The sequence below is a fragment of the Phyllostomus discolor genome, chromosome 3 (assembly GCF_004126475.2).
Source record: "Phyllostomus discolor isolate MPI-MPIP mPhyDis1 chromosome 3, mPhyDis1.pri.v3, whole genome shotgun sequence".
NCBI lineage: Eukaryota > Metazoa > Chordata > Mammalia > Chiroptera > Phyllostomidae > Phyllostomus > Phyllostomus discolor.
In genome coordinates this window covers 12592484-12615870 of record NC_040905.2, presented here as the reverse complement: position 1 = coordinate 12615870, position 23387 = coordinate 12592484, and the positions used below count along the sequence as shown (strand labels likewise).

General features: G+C 48.7%; 1 protein-coding gene across 4 annotated transcripts in view; it reads right to left on the bottom strand.

Annotated features, from left to right (window-relative positions):
* The window catches only part of ADAMTS12 (ADAM metallopeptidase with thrombospondin type 1 motif 12), a 260203-nt gene that overhangs the window by 122407 nt on the left and 114409 nt on the right, over window positions 1-23387 (bottom strand). For all 4 annotated transcript variants that reach the window (XM_028517194.2, XM_036020227.1, XM_036020229.1 and 1 more), the window contains exons 6-12: window positions 16757-16881; window positions 12409-12558; window positions 7429-7572; window positions 6727-6871; window positions 4741-4833; window positions 3141-3286; window positions 422-591 (exon numbers count right to left, since the gene is read on the bottom strand). In XM_028517194.2, coding sequence (XP_028372995.1) covers window positions 422-591; window positions 3141-3286; window positions 4741-4833; window positions 6727-6871; window positions 7429-7572; window positions 12409-12558; window positions 16757-16881 — 973 coding nt within the window. The remainder of the gene's footprint in view (window positions 1-421; window positions 592-3140; window positions 3287-4740; window positions 4834-6726; window positions 6872-7428; window positions 7573-12408; window positions 12559-16756; window positions 16882-23387) is intronic.

Sequence of the window (23387 nt, the reverse complement as noted above, 5' to 3'; positions counted from 1 at the left end):
CTTCCTTGGGAGCCTTCTGTGAAATTCCTCTAAATGCACAATGACCTTTTCTGCCCAAAATTACAGTCGGTTTCACATGCTCATCAGCAAGCACTTTCATCAGTGAGCAGTGACCAGATTTCTGCACGCCCCACTTACCACTTAGCTGCCCCTCAGCTGTTTGGAAGTAAGCCACTACGTCTGATCAGCTTCTCTGTTATCTCCCACAGAGCACAGCCCAGAACTTGGACATATTCAGCCTCTAAGCACTGGCTGATCAGCTTAACCGGAGCAGTGGTTTTACCTTCTAAAATATAAAACACCTACACGGTACGCTTCTCTCTCTTGTTGAATGTTGCAGGGTGGCACAGACCCCCTGACATAATGCTTTCTGGTAACGGCTGTGGCCCGAGATCTGGAATGTGCTGCTCCCACTCCTCACCTGCACTAAACACCGGAAACCAGCTATAGAATTCGTTCTTGTAGGGGACGGTGTCGAACTCGCTGCACTGCATCTGCCGAAACGTCGGTGCCCCCGGGCGGCAGGGGTGCACGTTGCACAAGCGGTAGCGTTTCCTTTCCCCGGTGCAGTACTTGCCGCCAAACTTGGGCCTGCCGGCGGGACACACAAGCCGTCCTGTTAGTTTCCTCAAAGGCCAGCACCTTCGTTTCAGACTCCCCCAGCACGTGGCCACACTCACACTCCTTCCCAAACCATGCCCCTCTCCCCCCTGAAAACCCACCTTTTAAATTCCTTCTTCCACCTTCAGACATTTTTGTTTGTGTGGTGGCCCATGCACATCCGGTCCCAAGCGGACAGCTGTCTGTTCTGAAAGAGTCTGACCCCCTCCCTCCCTCCGTCCGTTGCTTTGCCACCAGTTGTCACTTTTTGTTTGTTTCCTCCTCTTCATTTTCATAATCACCAGACTTGCCCAACCCTTGTCTTCATTTCTGACTCCCCTCTGGCCCTCTTCCTGTCCTCATTCAGCCTAGTATATACACACCGTTATTTGGTTAGCTCTTGCAATTACCTGAATTATTTTAGTGTCTTCTTTAAACACCTTCAATGGCAGCCAATGGCCACAGAATCAAGTCCTGCCTCTTGCACTTGCCTTCAGGTCCTCCCAATCCTGGGTTTATGCACTGTAGTGACTTTATCTCCCACTCTCCCCTCGTGTGCACACTTCCAGCGATACAAGTGGGTGCCCTTAATATTTTTTCTCTGTGCCTCTGGACAGATTTCCCCTCTCCTAAGGCTCTAGATGTCCACAGACTGCCCATGCTTTAAGGAGCAAATAAATGCCATCTCCATCATGATTCTTCCTGGAATCCTGCCAGAAGGAATCTCTTTCTTCTCTTCAGTGATGCCCCCTTACCCTACCGTATGCGCTTCCTGCACCCAGCACTCCCAGAGATGATTTTCTGACTAAGGAAGGTCAATCCTTGCAGCTCGGTAGGCGGCACAAGGAACTGTCCTTGGTATTGCAGGTGAGGCTGGTTTTCTATCCATCATGACAGAGTGATACTCTGTGACTTGGCATCTCTCCCATTCATCTCCATCCAACACACATCACTGAGGCCAATTTTATGAGCCAAGCCCTGCTGGGTTCTCACTAGACACTGGACCAACATCGAGGGTGCGGTCTCAAGGTCCTTTGGTCACTCGCTGACACGGATCTGTGACGGTTCCCCTGGCATTGTTCTCAGTGAACTTAAGCCGACCAGCTACTGAGTTCTTATGTGGTCCCTCAGTTGAGGAGTCTCTATGACAAACTGTGGCCTCTGCGATGGGAATTAGGACCATTGTCCCCCTGAAGCTCCATGAGAGAACCATCCTTCCGTGCCTCGACAAGGATGTCCGTCTTTTGACCAGCACAGGTCCCTGACCATTGTCCCAAAAAGGCTACAGACGGGTGGCAGCTGGTATGCAGCACTGACAACAGGCCCCACAGTGACTCGTCTGTATTTCTGATTTCTGACATTTTGAAATAAATATAAAGATATTATATAAAGATATAAAGATATTTCTGTACAAAATGAAGTATAAGAAATTCCTGTTTTACATTTTTGAATTCAAATAAATCTTCTATTGTTTAAAAACCAACTTTTATCAGAGAGTAAGAATTTGAAACAATTTTGTCCAGATTCCTCAAATGTACACTTACGTGTGTGGAAATGACAAATTATCGTAATAATGACTATACTAACTACCATTTACTGACAATTTTTGTTGGAGGTATCACATTAAACTATAGATATGAACTCTTAGAAATGTATTATATGAGGTACGAGGTATAGGTGGTGTGTATATATATAAACATAATAATAAATTTATTAATGAAGAGAAGATGAAAAGATTTGAAACTGAGATAGTGAGAAGACTGTAATGACATTTATCATTTGCCTTTTTTAAAAATGTGACTCTTCCTCTTCAGTGCAGACTAATGTAAAAATAGGCAAAAGAAGTTTAATACATTTTCTTCTTATGGGAGGCATTCTAGCTATGCTCTTAAAAAATTATACTTGAGAAAATGGTATACCAAGAAATAATACAATTAGGAATATTTCTCATATATATATTTGGAAAACAAGGGCATTTAAATTAAATTTATATATAATATCATTATACAAACTTAAAATATGAAAAAAAATTGAAGGCCACTTGTGAAATAATTCCTATGGACTCCTTAAAAGGCTAACACGGATCTCTAAGGTTTACAAAACGCTTATCTAAAACAGTAAAAATAATAATCCTCAAAAATGTGCCTAGCTACTTTCTTAGTTACCTCAGGAAGAAAAACATTTTTGTAAAATTATATGTTCTCTGTGATTGACAGGGAGCTACAGTCTTATCAGCAGAATGGGGTCTGAGGAATCTCTCACGGAGAGAACGGTTTATCTCGGAGAATTTAAATATGTAATTTCCTAGGGGCTTTCCCATAAATCGTGCTCATTTTTCCAAGGGATAGAATCAGCGTATTTATCCAGGTTCTAGCAAGAATCCGGTGCCAAGCCAAAATGAAATCCAAGAGAGACACTGTTTTTCACCCTCTACGCATCTCAGGTTCCCTCGTGTCTTTGGGAGGCTCGGGGTCACTGAGGTCACACTAGCCACCACCGGCCGCTCCAGGAAGGAGGGGAACATGTCTGGCTGCACTCACTCGGGGTTGTTGCACAGCCTCTCCGCACTCTGCGCTCCGGCCCCACACGTCCTGGAGCAGTGGGACCAGGCGGACCAGCGGCCCCAGCCTCCGGGGATGCTCTCTGGTTTCTTCCCCACCGTGATACACTTGCCGGCCATGCACCACTGGAAAGAGAAGAGGAGGAGGCATGTGGGTCGGGAAGGCTGCTATAGCAGACTGAGCCCAGAACCCTGGAGGTCTGACCCCAATCCTCCCAGCAGGCTTCCTACGGTCGTACATCACATGGAGAACAAAGACGAGCTCACAAAAGAATTTCCTCTGCGAGGAATCAGAGAACTTCAGGAACTGAGGGAACTTAATGGTGCCCAGCTGCAGCCAACGTGGGAGTGTTACTCCAAGTGTGGTTGGCAGACTGCGTGCCAGAGTGTAAATCCACACATGGCTCCCTTCATGGGAAAGTCTCGCCATGAAGAGCATGTCAGCTTGGTATGTACACGCTCAGCAACATCGTTGTTTGGTGACGTGACTGATGTACCTCTCTGGTCCCAGCTCCTTATCTCGTAGACAATAACAAACATTGTGCAGACTGGAACTGCAATAACACTCCTTCATAGCCTCTATGGGTATTTAATGTCAGCCACACATAACTTTACCTTCCCGGAAAAAGTCTATTCACTGCCAAAACTTATGACTTACTGAGAATTTCAGGTTCTTTCTAGTATCCAGAAAAATGTCTCCTTTTCTGTAACTCTACCCCGTGTTTTTAGTGCTGGCCTTTCCAATGATCCAGACACACACACAGACACACAAAGTCCACTCTCTCCCTCTTCAGGGCAGAACTTCAGCAACTCTCAGTTTAGGAGGGTGAAATATAAAACAGGAAACAAAAGGAAGTCGGAAAACACAAGTCAGTTGTTAGAAATGGCCACATGACCTGGAGGATTTGGGCATGTGTCAGCTCTTGTCCTCCTTGTCCTCATTATTTCTGATCACTGTGCATGCTGACCAAGTTCTAAAATTTCAGTGACGGGTCAGGCCATACACAAGCTGCATAAAGATGCCCACTAACTGCCCAAATTCTTGGCCCACAACAAACCCTACTGGCTCCAGGGAGCTGCGTGTATTACCCAGTTCCTGGGAAGTCTAGAGAATACCTAACGTCTCTGAGTTCTTGGGTGTTTGGCTTTGCTGCTCAGGAGAGCGGACAGATGTTCAAGAAATGCAGTCAGGTCAGATGATGAGAAAGAAGGAAGTGAGTGGCCCACATCCATCATCTTGGGAAAGAAGCCACCACTGACCTGTCCTTCCTGATGTTTACCATGAAGGGGAGAGAAGTCAAAATAAGGCCAGCAGATGTTACTAACCACAAGCTCCATACAAGCTCATCAGGAAAAGACGGAAGAGATGTTTCGTCAGCACAGCGTGGAACCGTGTCTCTCCTAAACGCCTTGCTCCCAGCAAAGGCTCCCGAGGTGTAGTAGCCTTCCCTCTGGCTGGCCTGGTTCTACGGCCTCCGTCTGCCCAGAGACGGCTGCTCTCCAGGGCCTTCTCCCCAGCCCTCCCTAAGAGCTCAGTGCCCACCGCCCACCCGCCTTTCTTCCTCGGCCTGACACATCACCTTCTTCTCGCCACAGCGCGTCCCATCCGCCGCGGCGTCCAGCTTGGAGCGGCAAAAGCCTCTCACCAAGCACCACAGTGTTTGGCAAACATTCTGGAAAACAAATGTGAGATCGCGCTTTTAAACATTTTCAAAACTTGCACAAAAGCATTTCTAGGGTGGTGGTAAAATATACACATTCACGCACCTACCCACAACAACTGCTATTCTTAGTGAACAAGCGTGAGGGAAGGTGACCCACCGAGCACTCTCAGTTCACGCTTACGTGGACTTTGTCATCACGCATAAACAGTGGTGTGCAGCCCATACTGGGCAATGAGAAAATGGGAGATGGAGCCCATCTCCTCAGAGCTGAAACTGTAATTTCAGTCCATGTGGCACAATGTCACTGCCCCTAGGCAGGGTAACTGGCGACACTGGCCATCAAAGGCCGATCCAAGAACTGTGGATCGAAGTCGGCAAAGAGCCAGGGTGGCTGTAACTTGAGCCTGCTCACCGAAGGAAAAGGAAACCGGTCCTCCCGGAGAGCCTCGGCTCGCTCACTTGTTACTGAAAGTAGCCCACTTGTTTAACCTGCCAGCCTCCCAGAAAGGAGACCAGTGAGGGGACCAGGGCATTTTCTAGGAACAGGCGGAGATGAGAGACATTTAGGAGGCAGAACTGGTGTAATGTGGTAGCCAGTTAGAAGGGAGGAGTGGGGGTGGTTTGCACCAACTTTATCTTCTCTGTTCAGCTTTGCTTGTTCTAAGCATTTATTTACTGCCTCCTCAGAGTTGTTCCCTATTTCTTTTTCTGTCCTGATCTCATCATATGAAAACCTTCCTACCTGCCTCCTCTACCCAAGCTCCTCAAGGGCAGAGACTCTGCCTTATTTGTTGTATTTTATTTTAAACTGTTTTTAACACATAAAATACGCCATAGGACACAATCTGAAAGGCGCAGAACAACGCAGTATAAGAAGTGAGTCAGCCGCCCCCCCATCCACAGTCCACAGAGGCGGCCTTCACTGAGTCTCTCATGTAGCTTCAGAGCAGTCAGCATACAAGCAGCAGTACAATACACACACCTGCCGTTTTCACAGAGACACACAATTTCTATAGCGCTGTAAGGCTTGTGTGCCGTATTTCAACGCCTGAATGGAGCACACTTTAACCAATTCCCCACTACATGTCGTCTTGTTAATCTTCGAGTGCTCATCTTTTCCATCGCGCTCAGCACGCGGCCCAGAACCTGGCACGGGCTCAGCGAGAGTCGCTTCTCCTGGTCCCTGTGCTAACAATAACGCCTTCACACCAAAGGGCCCAAGTTCAGGGAACAGTCAATACCCAGCTTACAAAGTAGCACTTGCGTGGCAGTTGGGGCTTTCTCCTGTGGTCAGTGGGGACCTTAATATCGAGAAGAGCCATGGTTAGATTTGTGGGAGGGTGGTTTGGGATCACTTGAGAAATGCTGGGGAAAGACGAGGTGGGAGGGGATTACAACAGCGAGGAGAGACGATGAGAGGCTGAATCAAGACAGTAGCCATGGGACAGGGCCACAGACTCCTTAGGAGCTAGCTTTTGGATGCTGAAAATAAAGATGAAGAAATTGGGGGTGAGTCTTACTCCTACCGTGAGAGCTGGTGGTGCTCTTGAACCAGGCGGGAGATTCAGGAAAGAGAGCAACGTTGGGGATTAAGTCATTTGCTCTGGAGTCTGCACGTGTGAACAACTGATTCCTGAAACTCACCATAGAGCTTTCCTCACCACCCCGCAGTGGCCGAGGATGGCTGGCTCCACTGAATACGAAGAAGGCAGAGGTAAGGGATATAAATGACTACAACATCGATCCTTCTGCCTTGCAGATACCTTGCCATACACAGAAAGTTTCCATTTCTGTGTCTGGATCTTCGTATTTCCAAATATTCCCCTGGCCCTTCTTCCAGCATACTGGACAGCTGAAGCGCTGCACGTGCCCACGAGAGGCACCAAGATGCCCAACACTTACTTCTACTTCCTGGCAGAAGGTAGCGTTGGGGCCATACTGCAGCTGGCATTGGTGGTGAACATCATAGATCACTCCGGGAGCTATGACCTTGGACTTCAAGCCTTTCTTCTGGGGCATGTCGTCGAGACAGAACCCCCAGCCTCGGCTGAAAAGAAGTCAATAGAAATGAGAGCCCACGTCATGATTTCCTTCATCGTTAGCCTTTCATTCATCAGAAGCTCCTACCACTCTTGTTTACTCTTTGTCCTTCAGGACAACTTGAGTTCTACGCGGCAGAGAACACTCCAGGGCCACTGTGGGAGCTGTCTAAAAGGAAACCCAAGCCACACCCCGCCCCGTTAGTTCAGACGTGATCTAGGAAATACAGGGAGTGGTGAACTTAGAAAAGCATCATCTTATCCCCAGTAGGGTTTGGGTGACCACTTGTGACGTATCCTGGTTGTTGTCACCAGTCCCCAAGGACTTACGTATGCACACTCAGTTCATATAGGACGCCACCTTGAGACAGGAACATGCAGGGGGCAGGATATTCCCCTGCCTGTGGCTGGGGGGCAGAACCCAGCTGGATCTCAAGGTCAGATGCCACCCTGAGAGTGTGACCTGAGAGGCACTGAGAGCGTCCCAGGTCTCGTGTCAAACTCAGACTGCCCTCTGGTTTCGGGAGACCCGGCGGGGGCTGCTCCGGCACGCGCTGCCACTTACTCCAGGAAGCGGGTGATGTACTCCTTGCTGCACTGCGACCACGTCAGCGGGCTGGGGTTGTACTGGAGCTGGCGGGACATGATGAACGGGTGCCTGCCCACGGGCTCGCAGTCGTTTTCCTTCCCGTCGTGCTGGATGCCGAAGCTGCAGGGGGGGCCGTGTACAAGAACGTCACGGAGACGGTTTCTCCGGGGAGGAGGTCCCCACGGAGGGTCACAGGAGGCATCTGCTTACTCAGGGGGACTGTGACGTTGGAGAGGGATCGCTAATTCTGAACTAAAGGGCGCAGGGAACACTGCAGGCAAACTGTGCTTCAAGCAGGCACCTCTGGGAGCCATGTGGCTAAACCAAAAACTTCTGTTCGGTAGAAAGCAAAGAGCTCCCGGTGGCTTTCTCTAAGCCTAGAGTCAGGAGGGCAAAGGCTGCCTCAGGCTGTTGTCTTTTTTCTGCTGCAGTAACCACCGCACCAAGGAGCAAAAGCTGCCTTCTCCCTTTTCAGCATAATGTCAGGGAGAGCTTGCAAGGGAAAGCCTATGGGACACTGGTCAAAGGCCGCGAGCTTTGAGGGGCTGTGTTTCTCTCTCACACTGCTACAAGCACCCCGCCCCCCCCCCATTCACAGACATTCCAGGGGCCTCCTAGTCCCATGGGTAAGAGCAGGCCTTCCGCAGACAGACGGTCTGGACTGGAATCCCGGCTCTGCCACTCAGTGACCCGTGTTACCAAACCCTCCTCCGTTCCCTCTGCCAGGAAATAGGGTGCTCGTCACAGGGTAGCGTGGAATAAACATTGAGGACCACTCAGCCAGGTGTCTGACATAGAATAAGGGCTTCTTCACAAGTGGAAGAAAATTGTCACTGCTGTTTGTATCATTGTCTAGCTTGTTTTCCTCTTCTCAATGGAGAGGCTTAGCGTTGGAGACTTGTCAGGAGTCACCCAGCTGCTTGGGGGCGAAACGAGCTCCTCTGCAGGTCTCTGCCCTGCTGTTCCAGGGTCCTCTCCCGGGTCTCGCTCGGCCCGCTCCCTGGCCACCCGCTGCCGGGGCCGCCCGGGTGCGGCAGCCTTGGGAGGCCCTGGGAGCTTACCCGCCCACCACGGCAGCGGGGTGCCTGGGAAAGAAACCACCTCAGAAGGGTCCGTTCATAGGCCCAGTCCTCAGAGGAGCCCCCCAAGATGCCTTCTGGGACCCCACAAGACTCCCTTCACAGGGCCCTGCTTCCTGGCCACTGACAGCCCAGAGCTGTGGCTCCAGTTTCCAGATCTGAATGGAGCACATTACGGCCTTTGATTCTGCCAGCGAAATCCAACCCTCTGACATGAACAGTAGCAACTCTTGCAGAGAATGGTCTCTGAGGGATTTGACTTTTCTCATGTGTTTAAAAACGCATTCTGCTGTGATGACACACACAGACTCAGACGGCACTCTATCAGCACACAAATGCGAAAGCACAGAGGAGTCAGAGTTACCCTGTGAAGGAGCTCTTACCGCCCACAGAGAATGGGATTCAGGGGAAGCCTTTGCCTGAGCAGGCCTTCCCGGGGTGCTGCAACCCCAGACCTTCCCAGCTCACCAGCTATTCCGTGAGTTCACCTGCTTTGCAATCAGCAAAAACCCTACCCTGCAAACGTGGCTCTAAAACACACACAAATAATGTTTTTTTGAGCATTGAACATCCCAGCACAACAAGCCGTATGGATGGATGCTGCCAACTGGGCGCATTCAAACCCACACTCAACATGTGTCAGCTCCCCAAGAGCTTATTTACCATGGTCCCTCTGGAGAGTTCCACTCACTAAGGCATTTCCCCTCCAGCTTCACCCCCCTTTAAACCCCCGTCTGACCCTGCTCCTAAGCAAACGTCCCTTGGGATAGTGTCTACTTTCTCTAAATGGGTGGGGCCCTTGTGTCACAGGGGAACAGTGGCTTGATGAGAAAGGAGGGACAGGGACAGACAGCACCTGGGGCCACAGAGATGGGAATCTGGTCTCCTGGAAGCTACCTCCTGGCAGGTGTGGTGCTCCCAAGGAGCAGCGTGGAGGGAGGAGCTCTCTCAAGCCTGAGCGGTAGGATTCCCCTCCATGGTAGGCTTCACTCCATGGGTTTAAAGTCCTTTAAGGTGGGTTTGCCCAACTGCAGACACGAAACAATCTAGTTCATTGTCTGGGTTTCAGGGTATCAGTTGGTGAAATGGGCCTATTCCTGGTCTTTTATTGTTCCTTTTAGGGTGCAGTGGAACCAACAAGAACCATGGAAGTCAGAATATCAGTTTTTCTGACTCATCCAGACAAGATCCATTTTGTGTATGCAAATGAGAAAAGCTCTGTAAGTGAACTATACCCCCGACTGGAAGTGGGGGGTGGAATACGGGGTGGACAGTCCTTTCTAAGTGTTCGCCTACATCCTATTTTCATTACTTGGAAGGAAAGGACGCCAGGTCCAGGCAGCCCTCTACATTTCCTCCCAGACTGCCGCTTCGTTTCCGGTAACTTGCTCCGGAGCCCAGCAGGGTGATAGGAGACCTGGCCGTGGATGCCTGATGTAACCCAGGGCCCTTGCAAATAGGTGTCTTAAGTTTCCTCTCAAAATAAAAGCAAGTACTCACTTAAGCCACAGCACATGATTCTGCAGGACCTGCCTAGCATGTTTCCGAGTCTCCTCACAAGGTCGGATTGAATGTAAGGACATGAAGGATCTATTCTTTGAACGCAGGAGGGAGGAACTGAGAATATCTTTTATGAAGCCAAGCCTTTTCAGCTTTTCCTTAGCTTGGGTACACCACTGCTGGAAAGGTCACGAGCGATCATTTCTCGGTTCGATCCAGTTGTGCCGGCACTGCCTGGCACGTCAAGCCGACCTGTTGGAGACACATCTCTCCACATATCGGGACTGAGGACACCTATATATCTGCACACGCGAATAACTTTCATTTCGTCAAGTTTTATTATCAGCATGCCAACAGCGAGGACCTGGCCTTTTTGAGACCTAGCATTCTGTCCCCAGTCGTTATTTAACTATAAGCCAGTCACATAGCCCTGGTCTCTGAACTTCTGACAACTAAGGCAACTTGGAAAGGTGGCTGTGTGAGAATTAGAAAAGGTCACCACGAACAAAGATTTGTCATTAGAGACCAAGGTTAAGATCAGCCGCAGCCTTGAATTCCTGGCTATCATGTACACGTGTGAAAGCGAAGCAGTGAAGAGGGCTTGTAGGAAAAAGATGCCCTGGAGCCCTGGCTGGCATAGCTCAGTAGATTGAGCGTGGGCTGCGAACCAAAGTGTCCCAGGTTTGATTCCCAGCCAGGGTACATGCCTGGGTTGCAGGCCATAATCCCCAGCAACCGCACATTGATGTTTCTCTCTCTCTTTCTCCCTCCCTTCCCTCTCTAAAAATAAATAAATAAAATCTTTAAAAAAAGATGCCCTAAAAATACAGCATTGGAGGGGAGCTCGGCGCATACCCTGGGCCACCAGAAAGGTGAACAAATGGGTCCCAGAGCAAATCAAGCCTGAAGCATCGTCAGGCTGGAGGCAAAAACAACCAAACTGAAGCTGCCCTAGCTTTGGGAACGTCCTGAGAAGGCAGGGATATTTGGAAGCGGCAGTATTGCTGGGGGGAAACGGCAGCAGGAAAAGAGAAAAAACAAGTAAGACATGGATCATTTCCATAAATGCAGCGATGGGCATGAGTCTGCAGGAGCTGGGCAGGGCCGGTGAGGACGGGACACTGTGCACGTCGCCCAGTCACAGAGTCACGAGGAATTGAAGCTGACCCAGCAGCGTGTAACAACAAGGGCACTGGAATCTATCATATGTATCTCCTCGGGCTTTTTCGTAAGGATCAAAGAAATCACAGTCCCTAAGAAACTACCTGGTTCAACCTCCACAGGTAAGAACACAAATGCCAAGAGGTGAAGCGAATTATCTAAGGCTGTAATACGGGCTGATGAAAAAGCCAGAATAAGCACTCACCTTTCTCAAGCCCCAGGCCCATACCCTGGTTTTGTGCTTTAGGTAAAGGCATCTTGTGGTTCCAGTATGACATGAGAAAAAGAGCGGGAGAGCCCAGCGGGAGAGGCCAGGCCTGGAATAAACCAGCCTTCAGGGTTCTTCCCCAGCCCACCGCTTCTCCAGACCTTCTCTACGGAGGAGGAGCTCCAGGCTGGCAGCCATGGGGTGGGCAGTGGGCAGAGCTGAGTCACTCGCGTGGCTCCCCACCCCGAGTTTGTAACCAGGACGATGCGCTCTCTTGTTCGTGGTTTGTAAACACACGGACAAATCAAGCTACACATAAGCTAAGATCTTTCCTCCATGAGGAACCTCTGATACCCAGGGAATCCAGAATCCTCATTCTTTCTTCACTCGAATATTCTGAAACCTGCTTTCAAATGAATTTATCCAATCAAAGTGACACAACTTGGATTTCTTCTAACTGTTGTTTGATGGTCCAGATCCACAGCAGTTTTCAATTTCTGATTTATTTAATGTTCTCCTTTACACACAGTAGAATGAGACTAACACTAGTATCTACTTCGTAAGGTCACTGGGGTGATTCAAGGACACACTGCAAAGCATCTGGCATAAAGGAAGGGCACAAAATGTTATAGTTTGTGACTTTTTTAATGACGTTACTATATCATTGTTTCACAAGAGCTAACCAGGGATTGTTACCCCTGAGTTAATTGGCTGAGTTAAAGCTTCCGCCCTTGCTTCTGCGCACCTCATTTTAATTCAGAGACTGCCGTGGCCTCGGGACTCTGCCTGCGATGCAGACGGCACAAGAGACCAAGGCAGAGAAGACATTGGGGTCTTTAAAGCTGTGGTTATTCATACGTGGCAGATGAAAAAGCAGAGGTTAGCAGGGGATGTTTGAAGCCACAGCGCGACCCGAGGACCCCCACGGAAGGTGCTGTCCATCCCTTCTGCTATCTGATACTGACGCATGAACATGGCGGAGTGGTCTCGGTTTCCTTGGCCCTTTACCTGTGTCCAAGCTCATGGGCGATGGTGAAAGCCAGAGGGAGGCCCGAGTCTTCATTGATGTTACAGCTCCGGTGAGGCTGGCACATTCCCGACAAGTGAGACAGACCCAGGGTCTCACAGGGGCGGTTGACTCCCGCACAGATGTCTTTTCTGAAAGCAGAGGACAGAGGTGCACAGGACCACGTGGAGAGTCACAGCAACGCCCCAACACCCGCCTGGGGAAATCTGAGTATTAATCCACACTCAGTGTGGTCTGAAAAGCAGGAGTGAAATAATTTTTTAAAAGTCCATATGAGCATAGGGAGCAATCGTGAATTCATTAAGATTATTCTGATTTCGCCACTTGCTCATTGAACGCGTGGTGAACTTCATGGACCCAGCTTCCTGTACTATCGGAATGAGAAGGTGGGCAGGTTAGCAAGGAGTGCCCCTCACCTTTTCCCAGCAGCTCCATGCTGACCTAGTAAAAATAGGAATGGTAAAAAACAGTAAAAACAAAAATAGTAAAAAATGTCTCTTGCATCTAAGGATGCAAGAATTTATGGATGCGAGAATTTACAGCAGACGCTTTATTTTGAGTTGCTTTTGTGCTTGATCTCAGGAAGCCAAATTATAGTATTTGCTCCGAAGCAGAAGGGTTTCCTTGAACATTGAAGTTAATTTCAACTTTTCCACAGGGAATGGACAGCAAGTAGTGACTGGGGTTTTCAAATGTGAAATAATTTTTTTTGTTTTTTTTTCTTAAGTCTGTGCTCAAAACTTGTATGCAAACTCTCACTAGTGAAAAAGGCAATTGGTCCCATACACCCATCCAGAGATCAAGTCAATTTTCTCTCCAGCTCCACCACCCTAACAAGATCGCCTATGGGAGGGATGAACATGCAGATGAGCACATACAGAGATAGAGAAAGAGAGGGAGAGGGAGAGAGAGAAACATCCTTTCCCTTTTCACGGGACCTCCTTATTTCCCCACCCTGGAAGAAGAAAGGAAAGACTCCAGGATCTCTCAAAATACTAGTTACAGTTTTCACACATAAAAATGCACTCCCATATCCTAGCAGGGGCCACTCAGTCACTGACACGTGTTTTGAGTCATTCGTTGGTCACTGGTTTCCTTCCGTTCAGTAAAAACTCTTTGCCAAGAGTGACGAGCACCGATGCCAACCAAGTCTGAGCCTTAGTTGGTTCCAGATCTCCGGCCCACAGGCTTTGGGCGGCACCGTTTCTGGCAGTCCACGGTCTGCTTGTGTGTCTGCTGGACGGTGGAAGACATCCAGCCTCTGGAAACCTCGGTGCATTCTCGGCTCTCCAGGAGGCCGCAGCTGGGACAACGGGATGGAGACAGCAGCTGCCCTGCGGTACGCACACCACAGGCTCGGGCCCCACGCCCACTAACAGCAGCAGCTGCTGGGTGGTTCCCTGCTACAGGGCTGCACAGGATCAGATGGCCCAATCGCTCTAAATAATTTCTGGGTCTGCAGTCGGGCTGACCTAACACTTTTCCACTCTTACCGCAAGAGGCATTTTTTACTATTTTTGTTTTTACTATTTTTTACTATTCCTATTTTTACTAGGTCAGCATGGAGCTGCTGGGAAAAGATGAGGGGCACTCCTTGCTAGCCTGCCCACCTTCTCATTCCGATAGTGCAGGAAGTTGGATCTATGAAATAAAGCCCTAAAGAGGGTAAAAGGGGTAAGAAAATGATGGCAGGAATATGGTTTTTGTAGATAAGGTGCTTAAGCTGCCAAAAGGACATTAGCCCTACCTCCCCCAGGCACGGGGGGGTATCATAAGAGAAAATATGCCTTTAGTTTATCATCACCAAGCCCTTATTTTATGAAATGTTAAAGGGACTTATCTAAGAAAAAGAAGATCAAAACTATCAACAATAAAATGACAAGAAACTCACAACTATCAACACCTGAACCTAAAAAAAAACAAAAACAAAAACAAAAACAAACTAAGCAAACAACTAGAACAGGAATGGAATCACACAAATGGAGATCACATGGAGGGCTATCAGCGGAGAGGGGGAGGGGGAGAATGGGGGAACAGGTACAGGGAATAAGAAGCATAGTTGGTAGGTATAAAAAAGACAGGGGAGGTTAAGAATATTGTAGGAAATGGAGAAGCCAAAGAACTTACATATACGACCCATGGACATAAACTAAGAGGGAGGAATGCTGGAGGGAATGGGGGTACTGGGTAGAAGGGGAGAAAAGGGAGAAAAAAGAATGGGACATTTGGAATAGCATAATCAGTAAAATGTACTTTAAAAAAACATGCCTTGGCATGTAGCCACCAGCCCTATTATTACAGAGGGTGTGTTCAGGCCAGAGCCACCTTCTACTGAACCTAACTCTACAGGTAACTCTGTGAAAGTGGGTCTCAGAACAGCCCCCCACAGGCAAGCTCAGCCTTACACCTCTCTCCCTTCCTCATGCTACGTCTTCAGACCAGAGGTTCTCATGAGGGGGTGATTTTGGTCCCTACCCCATCCTGGGGGGCACTGGGTAATGTCTGGAGATAGCTGGTTGTGACATCGTGGAGGAAGGTTATGGCATCTCATGGACAGGGGCCAGAGATGCTGTTAAACATACTGCTGGCACAGGACGCCCCCTTACAACAAAGGACTACCCAGCCCTACATGCCATGGGGGCTGCAGTTGAGGAACCCTGCTTTAGACCCTGAAATCCTCTCCACTGTCTAGGAGCTGGTGAGGTTCCTCACAGCTTGAAATAACACCTCTGTTCTAAGAAAGAAAAGTTACCATAATAACAAAAAAAGGAGAGCAGATCCTTCATATTATTATTGGGTAATGGTTAAGAATATGGCTATGACAGTCAAACTACGTGGTTTTAAGTAAGTCCCAGCTTTACCTGTTATGGCAAAGAGATTTTGGGCAGGTGACAGAAGCAAGACAGAGCTTCCAGGGGGCCAGTGCTGGTCCTGGAACCCAGGGCTCTTCCCTACAGATGGGTCCTGCCCACACTGAAGTCCTCGCCTGGCTTTCTGGCCCAGGCCCCCGGTGCTGGCTCCCCAGGACCCCCGAGTTCACACTCCACACCCTCGCTAACCTATTTCCCCGGGGAGTGTTGAGCAGCCCAAGGTGCCATAGGTCCCAATGGGCCTCGTGTGACAGATTTGTACCATAGACTTCTTTTGGAACATGTTTGCATTTGCCAAAGTTTTGATATTTTCACTCGAAACAGCGATTCTGATGGTTGGAGTTTCTGATTGGGGTAAGGCAGGTGTTTGGATAGGGTGGGGGCTGGCTGTCATCCTTTTAGGTGTTCTTTGCACTGGGGTTATCCTGTCAAAGGGACTGATGACAGGCCAGCGTGTTCAGGGACACCCCCTCCTCTGCAGGGACTTCCCTTGTGCCCCACTTTCTCTCTCTCTCTCTCTCTCTCTCTCTTGCATGCACACACACACACACACACACACACACACACACACACACGGGGCCTGCCAGGGCATGAAGGGTCAGGCAAAGCTGCTTCTTTTATCACACATCCCTGGATTTCTGGGTGTCTCTGCATCTTCACAGGAGTGCCTTCATGAGCATTTACACCCCTCCATTAATGAAGGACTTCCATTTGTCTAGATTAAAATAGTATCTGGTATACAGTAGGTGCTCAACAAATAATTGAATCAATGAGCAAGTATAGCCTTCCAAGAGCCTTGGTTTCAGGAAAGTTCTCTAGCTTTTGACAGCTATGAGTCCTGGAGGGACTGATGGTTTTTGTTAGAACTGCAGGGCCTATCAATAGTCAAAGCAAAATAGAATCCTCACTAGGGCGAAAGGGAGAGGGCGCGAGCAAACCACTCTGCCTATTTAGGGGAGGGCCTCTCCCGCCTTCCGGCCTCAGCATCAGCCAGAGATCAGTTACAAGAAAGACTTATTTCTGTAGAAATAGCTGCATTTTTCTAAACTAGAGGACCATTGTTAAAATTAAAAATAAAGGGTTGGAATTCCCATGCTGAAAAGTAACCAGAGTCTTCAATGGGGATCTGCAAACAAGCTGCCCAATTGTTTATAAGGCCGCACAGAGAAGCCAGTTTTAGAGACGACATCGTCACTGGGCTAGGAAGGAGGCCAGCGCTCGGCCAGCAGGCTCAGTGCATTAACACGGAGACTTCGGGCACGTTTAGCAAGTTTGCTAACTGCCCCCTCACTGGCACGGGCGTCAGGAGTTGTTTAGATCGTAGAAGCTACCTTGAAACCGACCAAGAGCAGCAAAGAGTAGGAGAATTTCGTGAGTGTGGATACCTGACCTCCCTCCCAGCTGCCAGCCCCCCCACCCCGGCTCACAGGTCCTGCCTTCCCCCTGGGCTCAGGGGTACCTGGTGAGAAGGACGGCCACATCGTGGTGGGCGGGGTTCAGGTCACTCTTGGGATTGATGCTCTTCTGCCACTTACAGAAGCTGGACAGTGTCTTCTCCGCATGGTGAACTATTTTCAGTCCTTGCTGGAGAAAGAAGAGGAAGAGACGCATCGGCACAGGTGAGTTTGCTGGGACCGGCGCCCATCGCTTTGGTCCCCAGAAGCAGCTGAGTGAGATGAGCTCTGGCCTGGCGCCTCCGACACCTGGCAGAATTGGGCAGAGGCCCGGGCACTTCTCTGGGCCAACCGCCAGCTCTAAGCACTAGGACTCTCATGCCTTCCACTGAGAGAACCTGAAGGGGAGACCTGTTAGAACAACAGTGACCCCTGCGACAGGTAACTCTGGGAACAAACCTGGAAGTATGTTAGCAAAGAGCAGCAGCTGTTTGAGGTTGTATCTCCAGTGGCTCTCCGCTTCTACAGTCACTACAATTCCAAAGAGCCTTTTTAAAAAAAATATTCTAATATAAAATGAATGGACTTGTAACAAAAGCTACTTCCTTTTAGGAAGTATCCTACAAGGCTGGGGTTGCTCTGGATGTTCCCCTGTCCAACCAGCCTTCTCAGGTTGACATCTGTGGGGGAAGGGCAGAGGGTCAGGGTCACTAGCAGCGGGTCGGGTCACTGGTTGTCTGACAGCGATCAGGATACTATAGAAGACGCTGAGGCTGCCGCTTTCAGGGCCCCGGAGTCATCCGTCTGGCCCCCAGCTGCTAGTGAGGATGGAAGGGGAGGGTTTGGTCCAAATTAACTGGGCGAACACTTGTCAGACGAGGGAGAAAGAAAACAGGCTGTCAGCTCTAAGGGAACTCCGGTTTCATTTGAATTTCTAGAGGAGAAATTCCGTTGCCTTTCTAGGGGTCTCTATACAGGCCAACCCTGGTGCAGGGTGGGTTCTACCTGGAGAATGACTGCGTCCATCGGCCTATTATACTCTCAGCCTATCGCTCTGGGCTCAGCCCACACTCTGCATTGAACTATGGACTTGCTTCTCCACTGCTCTGCAATTCGCTGAGGCCCACACCCAAATCAAACCGGGCCTCGGAGACGTCAGGCCCCCACACCCATGCTGATTAACCACCACAGACCACCATCCTTTCAAGAAAACACAGAAAGGTGGCTCATCACTCGTGAAAGCTCGCCAAACTGCTTAGCGTAATGAGCTCAAATAGAAGGAACAGACTTCATTATTTAAAAACCCTCACAATGACGTCATCCAGCAAAATGACGGGTCAAGGAGGACAAGGAGGAGGATTTCTGGGGACGCAGGTGAGCACAGGCAGGCAAGCTGTAGTCAGCATAGCAACGACCCGCACTCACCACAAAGCACTGGCCAGGTGGCACGCAGCAGGAATGTAAGGGAAAAGGAAGGAAGGAAAAGGAAGAAAAGAGAAGGAAATAAAAAAGAGATGGAGGGAGGGAAAAAAAGAGAAAAGGAAGGAAGGAAACATTTTCCAGACTGTCATATATATTCTCTTATTTAATTGCACTTCTTCTCAACATCATTATTTGTAAAGGAAGCATTGTTATATTTGCTACATAACAAGAGGGAATTAAACCTCAGAGAAGTGGAGAAGTAGCTGAAGGTCACTCAGGTCAGACTCCGAGCAGACAACAAGGTCAAGGGCCCCTAGACAAAGCTGCGGCTCCCGCTGCCGAGCAGCCTCACCAGAACGTCCTTTCCTGCACCAGCTGGACTCGCCCTTTGGAAGGCCTTACGTACCAAACCATGCCCGTCTGTTTAAGGAGAAGGGAGTGGGAATATCCTCTCAACATGCACAGTTTACACAGATCTCAAGGGAGTTATGCTGAATGAAAAAAATCTCATCCCAAGGGGTGGCACACTGTACCATTCCGCTTTATAACATGATCGAAAAGACCAGATTTCGGAGGTGGAAAGAGGTTGGAGCTTTCCCGGGGTCAGGTCGGCAGGCAGGAGGGAGCTATAAGAGGGAAGCTTCCGCTCTCCCTCATCCCTGAGCCAAACTCAGCATCAGCAAGGACGTGTCGTCAGCAGGACAAAACAGCCATTTCCAGAGGTTGCGCATGCGTGTGCACTCTGCTTCTAGCTTTCCCAGCCTTAGGAACTGCCCATTTCCCTGAGCGACCTTTGAAACTGCCTCCAATCCTCTCATTTAAATGATGAGAGAACCCAGGCCTGAGAGGGGCAGCACCTTACCCAAGCCACACAGCAGCATTTGGCGGAGCAGGGCTCAGATCCCAGGTTTGCAGCTACTGGGCTAGGACTAGTGGTTTCCGAACCATCGAAGACTCCTCGAAATCTTTTTGCTTTGAGTTGCTGGAAAGCTTTAGAGCAATTCGCCAATGGAGGATTAGGATGATCGCTTAGTTCTCCTCCACCGCTCACTCCCACCCCCGGTGAGGAGACCAAAACAGGCCGGGATCCCCAACCCCGTCCCCTTCTGACTGATCACTTCTCAGGCCCCTCAAGGTGCTCTTCTTCTGCCCTTCTGCTGGTGCATGGCTAAGTTCATCCCCAGTCACCGTCCTATTTGGAGAAGCCACCTATGTGCTATCGACTCTCAAATCCGTGTCTCATTCCAAGTCTCTCCTAGACTTCAAATCCAGTACGCAAATCTCCTGAAGGACACCTTCTTTTGGGAGCCACCACAGGCACCCCCATCCCAGCATCCCTGAAATCATTTCCCTGCATGTGCGCTGCAGTTCTTCCTGCATCCCCCGGCTTAGTTACAGGAATCCCCAGCAACCCAGATGCCCAATCTAGAAACACCGGTGCCTTCTTTCAGCCTCCGCCCCCCATATCCTGCGTCCCAATCTGTCATGGAGGGCTGCTCACTTTACCCCTTCTCCGTCTTCACTCCCAGCCACCCGAGTTCAAACCCTCATCATTTTATGCTTGGGTTTATCCTTGCAGCATCTCTTAACTGCCCTCCTTCTCTCTTCCTTGATCTCTTTAGCTGCATCCTCCTTGCTGTTGCCAGGCCGACCTAGTCAAAATCAAAGTCCGCCCATATCCTGACTCAGGGTTCCAGGCTCTTCAAAGTCTGTTCTCAAGGAAGCTCTCCCTTCTTTTGCAGCCTCACAATTTATGCTCTAGCCTTCATCAAACTGCTTGTATTACCACTGCCCCCACCCTACCCTCCCATACAGCATGTGATTTTTTTACCTCAGTTTCTTCAAGCTGCTCCATCCACCCCGTACGTCTTTCTCTCTTCTCTTCACCCCGTTAACCTAGTCAACATCCATGATTTCTCCCTATTGCTTTTGCTGGGTCCTCTTGCAAACAAAGCAACTGCACACACAGCTGAGCTGCTGATCACTTGCAGCTGGTACCCTGTCCCATGCAGAATTTTCCTCTGGCAGGGGTGTCCAACCTGTGGCCAGGCCAGTACATGGCCCAGGGTGGCTTTGAATATGACCCAACACAAAATTGTAAATTTACTTAAAAAATTTTTTTTGCTCATCAGTTTTTGTTAGTGTTTGTGTATTTAATGTGTGGCCCAAGACAACTCTTCTTCTTTCAGTGTGGCCCAGAGACGCCAAAAGGTCAGACCCCCTGCTATAATATGGGGCATTTAATCCAAGTTCAGTGACACGGTCTTAAGGACAACTTACTGCTTTTCTACTAAATGCCATGGCTCTTCCAGGAAGTTTTACTTGTGCACAATGTTTTCTCAGCCCCCTTAGCCTCTAAATCTCCAAATCTCCTAAGAGGTTAAGTCCAATAAATACTTAGTCATTTCGTTTCTTGAAAGCACTTGATCCCAGGAGCCTTGGAAAGAGTACTGACTGACCTGCGCCTGGCTACCGTGCAGCCTAAGCAAGTGCAAGAGGCCAAAGCTCTCAGAGAGGCCATGCTGGCCCACAGTGACCGCAGGGGGACTTCAGCTCAACAAGTGCCACGAAGCATCCTCATAGCTATCTACGCTTGTCCAAACAAACCCCATTCACACTAATTCTTCCCACTTCCTTCATAAACAAAAATAGATCTCCCTCTTTGTTCTTCTGTCATTTTCCTCCCCTCATTTTCTCAAGTGAGTCCAGTTCACTTCCCACCCCCCCTTTCCTATTCATTTGGGTGGGTGACCTTACACAGCAGGGAGCTGACCCAGAGGAAATCAATGACAGCTCACAGAATTAGCTCCGAAGGCAAATTAGGAAATGATTTTGCAAGTACATGACTTTTGTTATAAGTTGCTCTGTCTCTCTGTAATGAAAACAAAAAATCATGTATTGATTCATCTGAGAAGTCCCAATAGCAACTTCTGATTCAATGCAGGGTCAGACCGTGCTCCGAGGCAGGCTTGGGTTCCTGGGAGAGAGAAACAGGCAGAGAAGAAGAGCAGTAAAACGTTTAATCTGAAAACTCCCCACGTGCTTAAGGAATAACTCATCTGACTATTGGAGGAAGAGATATTTGATGTTAAAGAGTAACCGGTCTACAGACTCTTTGCTGGCATTATTGACATTTATCCTGAAAGAGCAGAAGTTACACAGGTTATTACAGACCCACAAATCGCCCTGGGGGCAGGGCAAATGGTCAGCCTGGATTTCCAAAGTTAGCAGGCCTTTAACTCCGGAGTCTCATAAAAGTGAGCCCAACACTTAATCACTCCGAGACCAAGAGGGACATTATCTGTGAAAGCATAATTCATTCATCTCCTTCCTGTCTGTCAACCTTATAGATGCTCCTTCAAGCCAGCCTGACACCCTCTGGTCCCCACCCTGGATGGCACAGTGACCTGGGGACCACCTGGCTTTATCCCAGCTCTCACGCGCATCCCAGTATATCCTCTATCCTGTTCTTGAAAGAAGTCTCCAACCTCTTATGATGCTGATCTTACCAGGGTGTCCAACCTGTGGCTGCAGGCCGCATGTGTGGTCTCAGGCCGCACGTGGCCCAGGATGGCTGTGAATGTAGCCCAACACAAAGTCGTCAATTTACTTAAAACATTAAGAGATTGTTTTTGTGATTATGTGTTGCAATGTGTTTCACATGTGGCCCGAGACAACTCTTCTTCCAGCGTGGCACAGACACCAAAAGGTTGGACACCCCTGCTTAGGCCTTTGGCACAGTTCCCTTATCTGTGAAATGAGCTAATAATAGTAATGAGTTTACAGGGTTGTCGGGGGACCTAAATGATGGTGATGATAATGACAGGAATCATAAAAATGAGACTAACAAGAAACTACGAACACACTACAAGGATCGACACATTTGATTCTCACGGCAAGTCCAGGAAGTAGACGGTACTATCCTCCTTTTACAAATGAATAAGAAACCGGAGAGAAGGAGGCGCAGACAAGTCAAGCAGCCCACCAAAGGTTACACAGCTAGAAAGTGGGAGGACTAACTATACATCTTGACCTTGCCACAATGTCAACTGCTCACAAGAGTTAAAGAAGGAAAAGCTGGAGGGAAGGGTCTCATCCCACCTCTAAGCCCCGCCCGAGAGGGGAGCAGGGAGGCCGGCCGACGAATCGGTCTAAAGTGGAAAGGGCTGGAGGCCAAGTCTGAGTCCAGGTCCTTGAGGGAGAGTGTAGTGTCTTCAGCATAGGATGAGGGCCCTAAAACCTAAATGAGAGCTTGGTGCAAGGTTAGACAGAGCTTGGATAGAAATGGAAGCAAGTTAACTCATAGCTGAAGCCACTGTGTGATTTCTCGGCCCATGATGTCCAAATACACTTGACACGCATTTCCAGCAATCCCACTTCTGGGAATATATCCAAAGCAACCCAAAACACTAATTCTAAAGAACATAAGCACCCTATGTTCATTGCAGCATTATTTACAATTGCCAAGATACGGAAGAAGACCAAGGATCCATCGGTAGATGAGTGGATAAAAATCTTGTGGTATATTTACATAACGAAATACTATTCAGCTACAAAAAAGAAAATTTTACCCTTTGTGACAGCATGGATGGACCTGGAGAACATTATGCTAAGTGAAATAAGCCAGTCAGAGAAAGACAAACACCATATGATCTCACTCATATGTGGAATCTAATGAACAAACTGAACTCACCATCAAAATAGAGACAGACTCACAGAGATCAGGATGACCGCTACTGTCAGAGAAGGGGAGAGGCTTAGCGGGTGGAGGGGTCGAGCGAAAAGGAAGAAGGACTCATGGACGTGGACAGCAGTGAGGTGATTGCAGGGGGGATAAATAATGGGAAAAATATGATAATTTTTTTAAAAACGTAAGTAAAATAATAAATTACATATTTGGATAACATTTAATCAATGTTTTACAGACCCATTACATCATAATCTCCCTAGTTATCTTCTTGTTGGACACAAATCATTGTCATCTCTCCTGGACTAAAACCATTTGTACCCTACTAATTTTTTGCATGTAAACACCTAACTTTATCTTGTCAAGGCCCTCATCAACAGTAAATAATAATCAGAGTTACATTCGCACAGAGTTAGATAAATCATGTTAGATATTGAAAGATACATAGTTTCTGTTTTTCCTGGTTTCTAAAGAAGTTAGGGGTAAATTTTCTTAACAGAAGCTTCACAGGCAGGGAAATAACCCATCTACTGGTATTCTAAGACACCCAGAGGACGACTCGCGTGACTAAGGACAGTGGGTGGTAA